The sequence below is a fragment of the Varroa destructor genome, unplaced genomic scaffold (assembly GCF_002443255.2).
Source record: "Varroa destructor unplaced genomic scaffold, Vdes_3.0 BEIS01000001.1, whole genome shotgun sequence".
NCBI lineage: Eukaryota > Metazoa > Arthropoda > Arachnida > Mesostigmata > Varroidae > Varroa > Varroa destructor.
Genome location: NW_019211454.1, coordinates 18,592,134 through 18,609,712, shown reverse-complemented (window position 1 = coordinate 18,609,712; position 17,579 = coordinate 18,592,134). Strand labels below are relative to the sequence as shown.

General features: G+C 39.6%; 2 protein-coding genes and 1 long non-coding RNA gene across 22 annotated transcripts in view; 1 reads left to right on the top strand and 2 right to left on the bottom strand.

Annotated features, from left to right (window-relative positions):
- LOC111253008 (uncharacterized) overlaps positions 1-9,089 on the top strand; it is a 168,037-nt gene extending 158,948 nt beyond the window's left edge. For 14 of the 20 annotated variants that reach the window (XM_086974333.1, XM_086974350.1, XM_086974347.1 and 11 more), the window contains 2 exons: positions 3,180-3,234; positions 3,701-9,089. In XM_086974333.1, the coding sequence (XP_086830459.1) occupies positions 3,180-3,234; positions 3,701-3,851 (206 nt within the window). In that variant the 3' untranslated portion in view covers positions 3,852-9,089. The remainder of the gene's footprint in view (positions 1-3,179; positions 3,235-3,700) is intronic. The other 6 variants (XM_086974324.1, XM_086974272.1, XM_086974327.1 and 3 more) reach the window with 3 other exon arrangements.
- LOC147758344 (uncharacterized) lies at positions 44-3,701 on the bottom strand. The gene is made up of 2 exons (XR_015316777.1): positions 3,490-3,701; positions 44-3,282 (listed from the first exon to the last, which is right to left on the bottom strand). It is a non-coding gene; the product is annotated as an uncharacterized LOC147758344 (long non-coding RNA).
- Positions 9,090-10,725: 1,636 nt separating the features above from the next.
- LOC111247396 (mitochondrial-processing peptidase subunit alpha) lies at positions 10,726-17,520 on the bottom strand. Its single transcript, XM_022798245.2, has 9 exons — positions 17,314-17,520; positions 15,964-16,172; positions 14,535-14,653; positions 13,436-13,848; positions 12,773-12,881; positions 12,208-12,419; positions 11,674-11,827; positions 11,225-11,444; positions 10,726-10,965 (listed from the first exon to the last, which is right to left on the bottom strand). The coding sequence occupies exons 1-9, from the start codon at positions 17,376-17,378 to the stop codon at positions 10,871-10,873; spliced, it is 1,596 nt and encodes a 531-aa protein (XP_022653980.1). The 5' UTR covers positions 17,379-17,520; the 3' UTR covers positions 10,726-10,870.
- Positions 17,521-17,579: the final 59 nt, after the last annotated feature.

Sequence of the window (17,579 nt, the reverse complement as noted above, 5' to 3'; positions counted from 1 at the left end):
AGAATTTACCGAGCATCCACAAACAACGCTCCATGTATGTGTATATATATATATATTCTTTTCTATATAGTAGCGTATATAGTATAACTGGTGTTTATTTATTTTCACCATTAATTCATCGCATCTAGTAAATAGGTGAATTTTCTCGTCTGTTTATATTCATACGTCCGCGTAATGGTTAAATACAGAAAATTTTTTGTGTAACGCTCTCGTACTTTTCCGTTTCAAGCATTTGATACCGCTGTGCTTATATCGTTGCTCGTTACACATCTGTAGCAGTGCAAATACTCCACTTTTATACGTCTGTATGTGTTGAAAGTAATTAGTGTAACGGCAGCCATATTATAATAAATATCGAATAGAATGATCATGATATGTTGACGATATAATAATATAGATGCAATTTGAAGCTGTTGTTGTTGTTGTTGTTGTTTTCTGATTGCGAGACAATTGATCGTTTTATATGCTCGCCGCAAGCATCTTGCCGTTGGGTACATTTTGTTGACCCAGCTTTTCGTTTGTTTTTTTTCGTTGTTAATTTTCCCATTTTTCGTTTAATTTAATGTTTTGCATTTTTTTTTTATTTCGCATATACTGCGCATATAATTTGTTACCCTAGATCATATTTGTTGTTTAACTGGTCATTTTCCTCCTTTCTCTATTGGCTTTATCGGTTTCTGTGTAGTGGCTATTATTGTACCGTTCGTGTCGCCCCTTCGTGGGGCATCAATGTCAACGAATACTGCGTCTCACCATCGTTGGTTACGGTAGCATTTTGGGGTTGACTGCAATGGGCACTAGGTTCCCGTTCGGTCGTTTCGGGATTTGGCTTGGGCGGAATAGGGTGCAGACATTAGGGTTAGTAAGGTTGCACGGAGGTGAATAGTCGATACGAGGCAGTGGTCGATACGTACAGGAAGAAACCACCAGGCCCTTGGCTATGTAGAAACGTTCTGACCCGAAACGACTCAGAAAGCTCTACGCTCTTTCCACGAACGCTGAAATCACCGAAAATATTATTTCCACGATTCCTAACGGAGAATAAAACACGAACGAGGCAATGATAATACGGGCATATTAGTTCCATCGTAGAAGTTTACTAGTGTAGACACCTCGCTTCTCCAAAAGTCAAAGTTCCGTTTAAAATCGATCCTACCTGTTGGCAGTACCCGTAACCGCGCAATCTCTATTGTCTCTTTTTAATGATATTCTGGAGATATCTTACATTTCTTCGCTTTTCGGTACCGATTTTCGTGAACATCGCGTTTAGGCACGACTAAATTCCGAATATCATCCAATAACTTAAGTCACTAATGGCCAACTGAGACCAATGTCATACGAACTGCAGATATCCGCATATTTGTATATCATTGAATCACGTACTCTGCCAAGCTATGAACGATGGGTCCAGCACCAATTCTCTCTTACAACTGCTCTGCCGATTCGAATCCACCACACACCATCCGCGCGTTCGGAGGATTCGCAAGTAATTACTCCTTGTGGTATTTCTAACGGTAATATCTTAAGGTCTCAGCTTTCGTTACCGGCCAGCTGTCTACATTCATGCCGTGATACGGTCTGCGTATAGGCATTAAAGGCTAAGTTGAACCTGGTGGTAGATTCAGCACAGAGAATTCGGGTTTTTTTTTTCGCTTCGGCTTTTTTCGTTGCTGTTAGTCGTTTCTGTTCATCACATGCTAAGTCTGCAAGCATCTCGTGCGGAGGAATCGCTGGGTGTACAAGCATGTTTGCACATATTCCTTGTGGTACCCTTCCTAATTAGCTGACTCGGTTGTTATTGCCTCGGTTTGTGCAATTTGCTGATATGAATAAATATACGCATGTTATGCAGTCGAAATGGCGATACTGCTGCAGCTGTAGGACTCTGTTACCATAGTCGAGCAACGCAGCTGGTAATGACAGAGAGCGATAGCTGATCAAATGGCCATGACGATGCCGTATTGGCACACGAAACAACTTAGTGGGTCAGGCTTTGCAAAGCTCATAACGCCGGCGCGTGTAATCTCCAGTCTCATTCGGGCGCAGTACGGTAAAGATTTCTCTAATCTGAGCAATTTTTTTGACCTATTATCGCTTCTGCAAGATCGAAGGGCGTCGACCATCAATTGACTTGATGTTTTTTCTATCAAAAAATAACAACTGTCCATACATAATGAAACAAACGAAGAAACAATATTGATGAGTTGGCGACGATGAGTTAGCATTCTTCTGTAGCGTGCTTCTTCGAGATCGAACCTTTGCTCAGTTTTGGAAACAGGCACAGAGTATGCGTAACAAACAGAGAGGGCAACTGAGGTGAGTGACCGATCGCACAACAATTGTTCTTATTTTTGAACCTTCAAGTCTTCAATGCCATATCAACGCCTTTGTACGCTGCTAAGTCCTTTTCCAAAGCTTTTTCTCCTGCATCCAAAGTTTTGTTCGCTTCTGCTGCCTCCGAACGGCTAGAGACCTGTCATACAATTTCTAGGCAGTAACTAAGTCCTAAGTACCGCAATAACTTCATTATAACGTTGGTTTTTTCCTTACTATCGATGCTTGTTATGCTACTATTATCATTGTTTTCATTGCTAAATTGAATACTACTACCTGCATGCCAACTGCTCATGGACGATGAAAAACATAATTAAAGAAAAACAACGGGATAACATTCGACAGCGGCTGAGGTGAACTGAGAAAGCGGTGTACACAAGTACAAGAGTATGGAGCAAAGGAAAAGTCTTGCGGTACACTGTTTTCGTATCCATTACCTATCCATTAACCTTGCTTACATTCTGACGTAAACAAGGTCTATATATATAATGGGACCTTGTTCACGTCGGAACATATATGTATAGGATGCACAAAGCGTACTAATAGTAATAGCGACAAATATAAACAAAGCTATTGATACAGTAAATTGGTCTTAATCAATGGCCAGTTACACTGGCATCTCCTTCTAATGTATTGCCTGTGTTAAGAACCCTAATGCAATAATAGCGTTATTGTATTGCTTATTGGTCCTTCACTGTTCGCTAAACGGTGTCTTTACGGTTGCCAGACGTTCTATTTATAGTTATTAGGAATGATCGATTCATTTTTCCCGCTAATTGCAACACTAGTATCCAGTTAGCCCCCATTCGAGCACCACAACGAATGCTTCTGCCTTGACTTTGCAGGAAGTCAACTGCTCGACGAGATGATGACGGCAGCCGAGTCACTCTCTACTACTCAGTAAGTTCTGTACGAAACTGCACTTCCGTTGCTCATCCAAGGCCTCCCCTATAAAAAAAACAAGAAAGATTTCTATTTGTGTGAATATGCACACACCTCGTGGCTCCCATAGCAGTGTCCTAGGGATCTCAATTTTTGGGCGACATCTACTATTGGAGACACAGTTAACTTGAAGAGGTGACAATATTTGCTTAAGGCAAATCGAGTAACAAAGCTATCAGGATAATGCATAGACAAGCTTAGTAATACAATTACCATATCCCGTTTATATTGTTGCATCGATGTTGTACCGACCGAACTCAAACAATTCAAGTGACACGTAGCCATAATAAACTACTCATTTCATCGTTTTCCCCTGGATGGCTTTCTTGTCTAATACGTCCGTTGCATTTTCTTCAATGGCATCTGTTTGCGTCACGTGGTACTTCTGCCCGCGTCATCGTTATTTCTGCAATCATTTCTATAGCACAAACGTGACTACTAGAACAGTGACGGAAATCGAACACGATTCAGAAGGCTATCCACACGAAAAAACCGCAACGATCACCACGACACACAAGGTCACTACGGGTCCAGACGGGAAGCAACATGTCGAAAAAACGGAGACCCGAAGCTAAACGGTTGCAGCACCAGAAATAACAACAGCTGCAAATGCATTGCCAGACGGCATGTTGCATTGGACGTTAACCGCACCCAATGGCGCCAACACCAGCGGTCACCTGTAACCAACAATCGAGCGGAACCTAGATCCGTACTACAACTGCCACTGTATCTACCTGTTGAACGACCTGAGCGGATGGTTGGTCCTTTCCCGATGGAAGAAGACCTAGTCATTGGCTGAAACGGCATTACGGATGAACGTCTTCGGAGGTGACGTCGCATAGAAGTATGAGACAAAAACGCGTCAACAGAAATGATATGCGACGTACAACTAAAATAACCAAACGTCTAGTGAACACCAGATACATGGAACCCCTTCCCCTCCATCTCCATTCCCCCCTCCCACTACCCTTATTTAAATCAACTGAATATCCGTAACATTAAGAAGAATTCGCTTTGCTCTAACATATACAAATAGAAACAAGATAACGAGCTACATAATGCCAACATCAGAATGTCAGTAACATTCTATATATTATAAATACATATATTTACTACATAATTGTGCACACAGCTAGAGATGTTTTTCTTATCAAAATAACCTACCTATTTTGAATATCGGTTTTATCTTTCAGTTGCTCCATTGTTGCTCTCGCCAAAAGTTTTTTGATGGCTGATTCCTTTAAAAGCCACCCGGCGGTCTTAGATAGGTGTCACCAGGTAATCCCGAGTGGGAAGGCACGATAAGTCTGAGTGAGTAGCTGGATCGAAGTTGGTGTGAAGTGAAGCGCTATCCAGCTCAGCAGAGGACCCTGTACAAGTAAAACAAATGAAAATACTAAAGACAGCCATTGCCTAGCTACGAACGCTCGTTATCCTTGTTCACCCTATTGATCCGGACGTATTCGCCGCAATGGCGCAAACTACAGTCTTGCCCGGCAGGTTGTTGTCGACATTGGCACCTCAATATGATGATGATCTAATTGATTTTCTTGAGAATTAGTTCACCATTCATACTGCCAAAGATATACCCATTGACAGCGGATGTATGAATATTAGGGAGACTGTAAATGAATAGAACGGGGACAAGCAAAGCAATGGTTGAGGTTCGAAATGAAAAGATTTCTATGCTCGATGAGTTCGAAATAAGCTGGCAGTAATAGACAAGGCGTCCAGGAAGAAAATATAAACGTTAAAGACATGAAACTGTAGTATGACAAACCAATAGTCTTCATAATATCTATGTCATATATTGAACTCCATTAAAAAGAAATGACGACTGAATCCACGTGAGTTTAGTGTGCGGGAGGGTTTGAAGTGTGTGTTGTAGCCGAGGCGTGAATGAAGCTGAGAGATTGAGCCGGGTTCGGATAAGAGAAGCTTGACAAAGTGAAAGAAATTAGGGGTGCCATTGTCAAGCAGAAGGAAGAACGAGCATAATGCTTCAACTATGTTCGGCTAGAAGCGTTAGTTAGTTATAAGCTAATACTGTCTAATATTATCTATCTTGAAAAAGACGTGTTTATAATCGCTGCTAAGTGATGATAACGGTTAATGACGTGGTTATAATACTATGTGTTTGACCACGCATCTTGATGGGATGACAAAGCTAGGTCAATATACGCACTTTGTCAGGGCCGTCTGCTAAGCACCTTTGAATCGAAAGGATATTATCAGCGCTCTGCGAACATCGTAATCGAAAAAAATACTGCCGTTACAACAATTCGAAAATAAACATCATTCAGGATATAAATAATAAGATCAACAACAATAGCTAATACGACAATACGATAACAACAGCATAAAAGAAGCCCCGTTCTGCCCCCCACCGCAAGACGTTCAGCACAAACTTTATTACCCTGCTGAAAATCGATGTCGTAACGGTATGCCGAAAATTCATATAATCGATACTTCTACCCGATAAAACGCTATCTGGTACGTTAAGAACATCCACTGTGCGAATGATGGCGACAACATTTGCAAAGGGAATATAGAAGCCGTGCACACTTCGCAGCAGGATACAGCCGTGAAAAGCTAGCCACACTTACAAGCGTTGAAAAAAAAAAAGCATTTTTCGCACAAGATGATGCAATATAGAAGAAAAACGATCGATGACGGTCGTTTCTGTGAATGGGACACGATCCAGGCGCGCTTCCCCACAAACGAGACGGCGTATTGTTTTTTGTTCAACATTTTGGTCGTAAATAACCCAGGCCCATTTGTACGCTCATATAGTGGACATGACAAGCGGAGGAAAATGTCATGAGTTGAGTAAAACTAAACTAGGAAATTACGAGGAGAAGTAATTTGTGCGCGGGTTGATGAAAGGTAGCAAATTGCAAATGAATAACAGTAGGTTAAAGTGAAGAACAGTGTTTGATGACAGAACAATATACTCGTAATAGCAAAACTAAGATTAATATATAAACTACTTGATGATTAAAAACTATGCGTTTAATGACGAGCGAGACTCGTAGAAGTAATAGTGTACCTCTGATCTTGCCTTTAATAATAATAGCGACGAAATAAAGTAACAGGACAAGGGCATAATTAAAGCATATGTCATGTGTTTTGAGTTTGAAGAAATTTTGACACAGGCAATTTCTCTTTGAAACATGCTTACCAAACGGGGCAGTGGACAACGAGCGTATTGCGAAAACACCCGTAAGACAATACAGACCTGTCTATTCGTTCAGGATAAAAGAGGAACGCTGTCAGTTGAACGAACCACCATGACAGCTACGTAATTAAGTGCAGAAACAGGGTGACACGAGCGTCCTAACCTAGTTGCAATAGATTATTACCTTTTGTTGGTAATGAATCCTCTATCAGTTACTACCCTTCGCTACGATTACTGCTATGGCAAAATGATACTAATTCATATATATATATATATATATATATATATATATGAAGTGAATGAATTACGATGCATGGTGATAACAGAGTCTGAGGAGAAGAACGCGATAGTGCTAATTGACCGTGTGGTCCACCTGCACTGGGCTTCTTCATGCACCGTGCCTTTCTGTAGATGAAATCAAATGAGACAAGCATTGATTCAGAAGCTTCCTACAAACACGAAAGGATACGCATACGAAAGCAGCAAGAGAATTGTCAAATGACTATTCCTCTGTTTCGTTTTAGTCGCCGGACACAGGCGCTACTTTAAACAGGCTTCCGTCGAGCTACATTAGGCTCACAATGACGTTGAAAAGCACAGGTAAAGGATGAACGCAAAACTAAATAAAATCATAGCACACAAAATAAAGAAACAGTTTGAAAACACGAGACACGTTTACGATTGCTATTATTACCAATTACTATTATTATTAATAGTATATTACCATTATCTATATATTATATATATATATATATATATATATATATATATACATCGAGACACAAGCGCCGCAGGTCCACTACACAGTAACAATACTGACATGACGAGATTGCTTGGGAAAGCTGGTTGAAAATGAGATGTCACTGCAAAGGCCCATTTCTAACCGTATTGGGGTCTATTTGTCATTAATATCAGTGTTATCTTGTTATCGGACAATGACATGCGTGCACATTTCTTACAACCTTAGTCACGAAATCAAATCAAAAACACGCAACAGAGAACAAAGACACTGATTATTATAACTCAATGAGAACTAGAAGAACAAGTACGAACGGCAAGGTTCTGGTGGCCATCTTAGTAGAATCAACTTATACGAACTAGTTTGTATTCCCCTTTGTAATCGTTGCCGATTACCCCTTTTATTTAATATACTTAACATGAGAGATGACCAACATTTACTACTACCATCTAGTAATTTTAATATGATATAACCATGATTAATAGTATTCATGATCTGTTACGGATAAGTTACATCCCCATATAGATTCGTGTTTCATCGGACAAAAGCAAAAACCACTGCAGCTATAGTAAGTATTGCTAGTACACGTAACTTTACATAGTTGCCAGCTTTGATCAGCGTCGTGAAACCTTGAACCGACTCTGTGAAGGACCGATAATGACGTTATTTTGTTGCGTCAACGTATCATTAATCGCTCCCGTCGAAGTGGAACCTAGTTACCGACAAATATTCTATGCGCCAGTCAACATAGTGCGGAGTTGATGACCGACACGGAGAAGAAAGCTAAGAAAAGTTCTAGCTGAAATACTGTCTTAATGATTTGACGCGTCATCTATTACGCGCTAACAATCTGGGTGCAAATGAAGTCGAAAGATTTATGAAAGCATGTGAATAGGGCAAAATACTCAGTTTTTGGCTCCACTTTTACGGAGCAAGCTATCAACTAATCGAGTGCGTACGCGTCTGATTTCAGCAGGTGCCGCACATTTCCACCATATTCTTAGCGATTAATTATACGAGCAAAAAACTTGGTACTCGTACATCATCGTACTACTACAATCGCCCCCTAGGGCCATCAAACATGAAAGCTCATAGCGTAGATTCGCCCAGCGGTGTCAACAATATTAAATGTGGCCAAATTTCAGGGAAAAGATCAACGTGGCAAACACCCAGGCATACATCATGACGGACCGAAAAGATAAACAGCGTTTCTTACTTCTGTTGAACCAACCTTATTATGACTATAATATGCTGCTAAAGAGTTACCATTAATATATGCGTCGGAAACAATTATTACCATTTATAAGTAACATATAAAATAATTAGAGAAGAAGGCGGAAAACTACCGAGTTTAGTAAAGGATTGCGATAGCAAATATAGAAGCAAAGAACACGATGACAAAACCTATTCAATACCAAAAACAGTGTAACTCAAAGACGTGTGCAAAAATGAGCGTGAAAATTCACATTCATGGTATTATCACACACATACACAAATAGGGCTTCTATATTTATTAATGCTGATGCCGTTACTAATATGCAAGACAAAGCGAACATGGATTTTAGGAGAATGACAACGCGGCAAGTGCGCTGTGAAAGGCTGAAACTCGAAGTGGCCACGGTAACAGTGAAACAAATAAAAATGAAATAAAATAATTCACACAAAGTACTGAGTAGACAAAATGCAAAAAAGGACAAGACGCTAGAGATAGCGACAAGTCCCGCGATGCGTGGAAAGATAATGAAACACTACAAGAGCAACAATAACAACAAACATAACAATTGCGAATGAGTGGCTCTAGATATTATTGAGAAAACTGATAATTACGACAATAATTAACAACACTTAATATGATTATAATAATAAATTATTGCGCCAAAAACAGATAATATCCAATGATGCGTTTTTCTTCAAACTCGTTTTTCTTCAAACTAGACTATAAGTCGAACATATAGGTAATAGTTCACAGTAGTATTATAGTTGCAAGATAAAAATGCAGATTTTATTCATGAAGGATAATTTATCTGAGACACTCTCGAACGATTCAAAGGAATATATTAGCAGCTCATTTACATCAGTTCTCGCAAGAAGCATTATTCGCAGGGTTTGCTAATTAAAGGCAATAGCAATGGATACACTACCATGGAAATAAGAGTGACTAGAATATATCTATAATTTTTTCCCAATAATCATTAAAAAAACATGACATATACTAACGAATATATTCCTTTTATTTTGGTAATAGCTTTAAACAGCTCACTCTCAAAACCCTCTTCTAAACTGTGTTTCGGATATCTATAGAAAACCTCGGCTTGCTTTATCATTTGCCCGTGGACCCAGAAACATGAAATTGGAAAGCGACACCATAAGAAAGCAGTCTACATGCTATATGAAAGAAGCTTTTCGACAAAAATAATCAGTTCGATTTTCGCAAGACAAAAAAAATCCTACGAATAATAGATTGATATGTTTTATATTTTTATCTTAATAACCTAATTTTAGAACGTTTTAATTTAATTTAACCTGTTATATTCACAAGATAATTCACAAAGAGACGTCATAGTACAGATGCTCTTACACCTATTAGAAACGGTATAAATTTTACAGCAAACACGTTAATGCTTAAAGTTGTGATGACTAAATATTTTCAATATATATATATATATATATATATAGCACCTAATTAGATGTAAGCAGTGATGTTAACTATACATTTTTTAATGCTAGGGAAACACCAAAAACATGTTCCTCTGAAAAGACTCTCGGAAAAATCGGGAAACCTTCATGAAAGGCGTTTTAGGAAACGGTTCTAGTTCTCCATCGAACAATTAATTTCTATTCTAAAATTAACAAAATGTGGCAGATCGTCGTTTATTAAAAAAAATAATAAATAAATAAATAAACAATAAACTAATAAGGATAATGTTTGTTTTCTTTTTATTTATCCCATTTCCTTTTTGGGAGTTTGATTATAACGAGAGAAGAGGATTGCGCGAAAATTTTCGAAGTTGTTAGTATTGCATTATTAATAACATTATTAGTACTGTTAAATGCAGACGTCTCCCTGTTTTGACGATGAAATATCAAAAAAACGTTTTACTGAATTTTAACTTTGCCCTTTCATTTTTTTGTACTGGAATTTGATACTTTATCTTAGAATGAATGGCCAGTAAATCATATTTCTTTTCAATAAAAAAGAAACCTGCTTTATTAAGCATGAATCTCTCCCAAACAACTACTTACGAACACACAAAAAAAATGCATCGCATGTTATCATCGATTATCGCCTAGGTAAATCATGGAGCTATCAGTAACGGACGGCTACTTGTCTGGCCCTGGCTAGGTATCAACAGAGAGCTATTCGTATGCCTACTTTATAAGAAATGTATGTCTCTTTTCTCGCATAACTTTTCGGACCACTTTCTTAATCGATTAACACGCATCTAATGATAATTCTAATGACATGTTTATATCGTATATACAAACACAAGTGTCTGCACTGACAGTAATCTATATCGAAAATCACTCCGGATTTAACGTAAAAGGTCTAATCAATTTTATTGATATTTTCCATTAGCGGATGTGAAATCTATCAGTGGGTAGCTCGATAAGAAGTCGGTATCGCTCTATTGACTATACGCGTTTGCCTATATATACAACATTTACAGTAAGACAATTTATCTAAACAGAGAAAACCGTTTGGTTCGACGAGCGCCAGGATTAACCAGGTTTGTCTCGATTTCCTCCAACGCTGGTAATCGATCAAGGTCGCCTGAGGAGAGGATTGTGCACAAAACAGAGCAATAGTTTGTCAGTTATTAAAGAACACATTCTTGGCTTTTCGAAATCACAGTAATTAATAATAAACATTCTAGTACCTTCACCTGTCCTTAGTGTTCTGTCTTTGAATCAGACTCATTCATTGGCAAGACGAAACAAGAACATGCGGTACGATGACCGTGCGCCAAGCCGCCACTATTAGCATATGATTACAATATATCTACATAATTCAACCATGAATGGTTACTGACCTAAGGCTGCTATCGAAGCCCTCGTACGAAGCATTCTTTGGGCAGCTCGGTGAATATCTTCTTCTTTGATGGCGTCAATTGCTTCGATGTAATAGTCGGCATTTCTACGTTTGCCCGTAGCTAGCACCTGTCGACCAATGTCCTCAAACAGAACTGGCCGTTGCTCTAGATTCATAAGAAGCATGCTTTGAAGCTGCTTTTTCGCTCGGCTCAATTCCACCTATGCGTCATAAAATCATTAAAATTATAATACTGACACGCTTAATGCTTTATTATCTTAGCATCACATAATGTAATAGACCATTGGGATACAATCGAACTATTGATTTTGGCACAAATCAGCAAAAATCCAATGAAATGCCAAGTTCAATAAGTGTTTGGCACACTACAGATTTCTATTTTCTGATTTATAATGATTAACATTTTCACATACAGGAGACTGCACTTGCCTCTCCGATTCGGCCCGTTAACATAGCAAATTCATTGACAATGATGCTAACGAGCTCGCTCAGCGCAGGAGGGTCTGCGGATGCGTGAATACAGAAGATTCCGGTATCATTGTAGGCATGATTGTACGCCGTTGCATTATACATCCAGTGGTACCTATTCAATCAATCAAACCTTGTTAGACGTTGCACTCATCGGGCAAAGAGGGATTGTATTCAAGTGTAAGCTTTGTAGCACACACACCATTAAAATGTATTCAGCAAGTAGTGTATGCATACACATAGACGTTCACAATGGATTATCAAGCTTGCGCCGTAAAATTTTTAATTTCAAATCAGACCGCCAAATTTCTATCCTTTCGATGCCGCCCATTACCTCACTCAAAAATCTCTATTTCAATTCGCGTTGCCCATCTTGGGCTTTATCCAATTTCCCCATTTGGTGAACGACTGTAACTTCAGTTCGATTTCAAGGACATCATTTATCAAGTTCATAACAGTCATAGGTGAACAGTACACTCAACCGCAGGTACGCACCTATTTAGGACGTTGGTGTAAAGTCGTGAGTACATGCCTTTTCCAGGGCCGCCCGCAGAGAAGCTACCACCGCCGCCCATTAACATGTTAATGACACAGAAAGTAATGAAGTCTGGGTCACGATGTGACGCAGACTCTAGCGCAAGGACAACGTGTGCCAGATTCGGTATAGGTGTTGGGCCTAACGACATGTTCGACAAATCTTTGGTTACCTGGAAAGCGATTAAAGTTGAACTGATTACGAATGATCGCAAAATTAGACGCTAATGCTACTTCTTCGGCCGCAATAACGGATTTTAGTAGCAATTATGTTTTTATTAGTATAAAACTTTGATAACCCAATTGATTAATAGCGTTTGCGTGCGTTATCGACCGGTCACCAGCTTAAATCAACGTTTAGGGTTTTACGTCTGGGACTGCCGTAATTAAGAGTTGCTTCAGACGATTCCTAGTACGAGACGAAGCGTGTCGGCGCCTTGTTTCGAAGCCAGGCTATATGACGTGTCCTTATGTTTAATAGGCAAACATGTTTCCACTGCACCATCAAAAGATCTAGCTTAGTTACTTTTAAAACGCCTCCAGTATACTGCGAAATCGAATCGTCTGCTTCAGGTGATGTATCATTTACTAGAGATGAATCGTCTATCCAGATCGGCTTCTTCTGGACGAAGTGCCTGCAAAAGTTCATGATCAAAAAAAAAGTAAAAAATTTGCAAGAGCAAGTTTTCAAAGTAGATAACAACAAAAATGTTGTAAGCTTTTTGTAAAGTACAAACTCCGCAGACCCGAGTGGCCAAACCATGCATGTGGCGTTATTCGTACATGGCTCACAAAGCTTGTGCAAAGCCAAAGAGCATTTCTATCAATGCGTAACATAATATATATATCATCTCGTTTCGTAATTCTTTAAGCCTCAGTTTCATTTACTCATTCTAAATCAAATACGCCGTTATATTATACGAAAACTTTGCTGGACAAAATATGAACCAGATTTATTGTCTTTACCTACAAGCAACTACCAATAAGATTGAGAAAACTACTAGTAGGTGCTCGCTTATCTGAAATGAGTCCACATGTTAAAATATGTATAATGTGGTCATAGTAAAGTCATTAATCTCGCGTATTTATAATAAGCGCCAATATATACCATTTTCACATGTTTTGGGAAAAGGTGGCTGCCAGCCAAAACGATTATTACAATAACACGATCCCTACTATGCTTACTAACTTGTTCACTGCTTCAACGAGCTCATCATGATTGACCCCCACGGCAGAGACCACCATATGTTTTGCTGCGTATCGCTGTTTAAGAAAGGTGAAAAGCGTTTTTCGATCGATTAGAGCGATATTCTCGGCTGGGCAGAGTTTCGGCAAACCTAACGTGTTGTTTCTGTACGCCGCCTTGTGGATCATTTCCATGAGCAGCGTCTCCTGGTCAGGTCGCATGTCAACGTCACGAAGTTCACTTTTAATAGCTTCTCGGGACGCGTCCAACTCTTCTTCAGTAATTCGGGGCCGAAGTGTTACCTCAGAGAGAAGATCGATGACGTTATTCAAACCCCGAGAGTCGGCCGATGCCGCGTAGATCATAGTGTCGCGAGAGGACTGGCAGTCACAAATGCCACCTTGTTTCTCCAGCACCTAACCGAAAACATAAAATGTGGAATTGACACACTACAATCGAATCTGTTCATAAGGCGAGAACTCAAAGATGTCCAAATTATTTATGACAGTCATATTTGGATTGACTAAGAATGATATAAACAGAGAGTAAGAAAATACCAAACCGGTGGACTATGCAAGCCTATAAGATCAAATAAAACCTTTGACAGTTAAAAAGTTTGGCACCTATTTGTTTTCGTGAAAAGTTCTTCGACGTTTTCTGTTGAATAAACAATAGTAAGTCATGAGTGCACAGGTTTAGGCTAAATAAAGATCATTTCAATTGTCTGAACCCCCAGCCCAACACAAACAAACCTAACGGACAAGGTGTCTAAATTCTAGTTGTTGGTGCTGGTCACGTTTGAATACTGAATTACTGCTCAGAGGCTTTCATCGTTCAGTTAGATAAAACACTCGATGAGAAAAGATCGATAACGGATTTTCATGCACTTTTTTGTCATTTTAAGGTATGGGCTAGCTATGTCAATAACAAAATATCTCAAGTGGACTCGGCTACCAAGCCGCGAGTGATCATTATGCGCATAAAATGCGCTCACGTAGACTTTGAACACGTCAACCCTAGTCATATTTTTGTGTAATTCGTACAAGGCGGATACCTATGATATTTCTTTACAGGTATAAATAATACATATTCCTGTGCGAACCTGAAGAACTTCATCGCGGCATCCGAATTTACTAGTGGCTCCAAATGCAAGTTTCTCGAGGAAGTGTGTTAGTCCAGATGGGAACGCCACTTCGTAACGTGGGCCCGAGTCAATAACAACTGAAATCAATCATTGAAATAACAACAAGTATTTCCTTTTGTGTTTTACTGTTTAATAACCTTCATATGGATTACAACCAAAAGATAGGCGGCCTTACGTCGTACCTAGTGGAGATAAACGTAATCACCTTACGTGGCTAGGGGCTATGCCTCGTATTAGTCTATGTTTAATCGACCGTTTTGTAATTTACGTTCGTACTGGTGGAGTAATTTGTCAGTGGACTGGCATCGTTGTCTTCTTATACTGCCTCTTTTCCAGTCGTTGCCGGCGGCTTCAATGCCTGTCTCAATCAACTGAACCAGAGCTCCAATACGGTCTTTCGAGACACTCGCGGACTACGTTTGCTCAATAATGCGCAGCTCGACACCATCTTTCATAGGACATGCAGGAAGTCCGATTATCTATATATGTGCGACGAACGTGACCAAATATAAGGTAAAGCTTCAGGGTTTCATTTCTTGACAGAAGGATCAAGCACTCATAGTGCTCATAAGCCGATATCGATAGACTTCGATGCGCTGCACGTACGCGGGCTGTCAAACACCAAGCTCCGTCGTGTGTCGTACATGATAGACGCTGAAGCTTAAGCGCTGCATTTGTTTGGAATTCTCCAGTCTGCAGTACAAACCCTTCGTCTCCCCGAACGCACAGGCCGCGGTTTACCTATGCTTGCAGTCTTGCCTGAAGGACCCAGAAGGCCTTCAGGCCTATGATCAAGATACAGTTCGAGTTCTACCTTTTAATTTCTGTTTTTCAAACAATCTGTAGAAGAAGTATGTATCACAATGGCAACAATAACTTAGCTGAAAATCTGGTTGATTGCCAACGCAGAACGTCAACAACACAAGTGGCCAACGAATCATGGCAGTTCGACGGTTTTTCCGATTAGCTCTTCAGTCCTCTTAAATCACCTTTAGAAAACATTTGTAGCAAGGAATACGATACCACGTAGGGTACCCTTTTTCGCCGCAGCGTAGGAAGAATGGATTTCAATACAAAGCGATATCCTTCAACCAAACTGGTTCTGGCATCTTGAACGACACTATTTAATAAATGCTTTTATAGTAGTACTAATTCAATTATTCAGGTATCTTATTACAAAGTGCTATTTGTGAGTCAGTAATCTAAACAACAAAACAGCCTGCATACCTCATTTAAGGTATTTCTTCACACCGTATTAAGCTGAAAACTAGAACCTGCTTCAACATCATTTTTCGATATAGACCATGAAGCTGTTAGAAGCAGAATAAATGCCGTTTGGTTGCTTTGATGCTAGACCGCTGAGATATTCTTCATGCGTGAGACTTACCTCCGACTGTGCAGAAATGCCCGAAACGATTCTGTGATGCGACACGGATCCCGTTGTCAAGTTTGGTTACGATAGTTTCGTCCGGCTGAGCAGAGGGTTTTGCGTATGTAACGGCAGGCAGACCCGGCAAAGGTTCCGTTAGAGGGATTTTTGTTATATCGACGGAACTTCCTGAAATTGCCTTAGACTGACATCCTCGCCAATTCAGCCTATACCGGGTGATATGGTAAAGGTTAGTGTCATTATAGGATTCGGTATATGTGTTTCTGTGTTAAGGAGAATCTAGATGGCTTTCGAATACCGCCTTAAAGGTAAGCCATTGTGGTATTCTATAAAGTACCATGCGGAGATAATGCTTGCTTATATTCCAACTTAAAATTTGTTCAATATCAAACGAATATGGCTCAATATTTTCTCAAATAGAAATATTAAAGAGAAACCTACTGTAAAGAGGCATTTGACAAAATAGTATATTGGCATCGCTAAAACGCTGGACGGCAGCCAGTTAACAAAATTTCTTTTTGTTCAAAAATGATATAATTGAGATGAACGCGACTGAGACGTATATTAATCTGACTTACGAAGAATAAGCTGACTTACAGTCGGAAATATTTTAGCATTTCTGCTGACTAACCTCAGTGACTATATATATATATATATATATATATATATATATTAAAAACGAAGGTCCAAACATTAGGACCAAGTACACAGAGGCTAATGTCAATTATAGAAAACAGCTGCCACCGCCAAGTAAGAAGTGAGTTCAAATAAATCTGTCTAAAAGGCACATCATTAAACACCACTCTAGCTACAGCAAAATGTGCTGCCATTTACCGCTTTTTACTTTCAGCATCAGATTTTTCGATTTGTAAGCACAACCAATTACAGCGGATCGTGACTGATTACACTATTTCCGTACGGGAACATGCACTTATTATCGAGTTACGCACAGATAACAGTTCGCTATAGACAACAGACGTTAAATAATAGTAAAGTAAGGAAATGCTTGAGATCAGTACTAGATGTAAGATTTAAAACTTTAGGGTGGGCATACTCCTAGGGTCGGCAAGAGCCAGTATCCATTCTAACTTAATCCAAGATGGTTCAAAGTAGAATCGCATCACGAAGTCCGTCTGAATATACCTAGTCACAAAGAAACAGAGTGTATGCACTACTGCTCTGTAGCGCTTGAACGAGACAGGGTATCGAATCTTTCTAAGGCTTGAAATTTGTGTTCATAAAACTGAAAACTATGCTCGGCGCCCAAATCCCTATAGCTGTACGGGGTTTTCGCTCTCTCATATTTTACTAGGATGCTTTCTTTCAAGTTCAGCTCATTAATCGTACCTTATGCACGGCAAAGCTTTTCGCCCGATTCGCACACCGAACTGAAGCATGCCGCCGGCAGACATCTTTCCAATAAGTCTATGAAGCTATCGTGTTCAAGTGTTCGGCAGTGTCAGTTAATTGGTGTCCTCTGTTGATATTATTCTCCAAATAGAATAAGCTGCATGCCGTATCATGAGTATGTTCCATGCAGATCCGTAAAACCGTTGTTCCGTCCGTTGATGTGTTTTCAGTGAGTAACCCACGGAACAACTAAGAGACGTCGT

What these genes read in the sequence shown, in the direction of transcription:
- LOC111247396 (XM_022798245.2), bottom strand. Translation starts at nt 17,378, where the DNA reads ATGTCTGCCGGCGGCATGCTTCAGTTCGGTGTGCGAATCGGGCGAAAA. An exon ending in CTCGTTGAAGCAGTGAACAA is followed by an intron (nt 12,882 to 13,435) that starts GTTAGTAAGCAT and finishes GAACTTTTGCAG; the next exon opens with GCACTTCGTCCAGAAGAAGC. An exon ending in TAACGGGCCGAATCGGAGAG is followed by an intron (nt 11,445 to 11,673) that starts GCAAGTGCAGTC and finishes TATGACGCATAG; the next exon opens with GTGGAATTGAGCCGAGCGAA.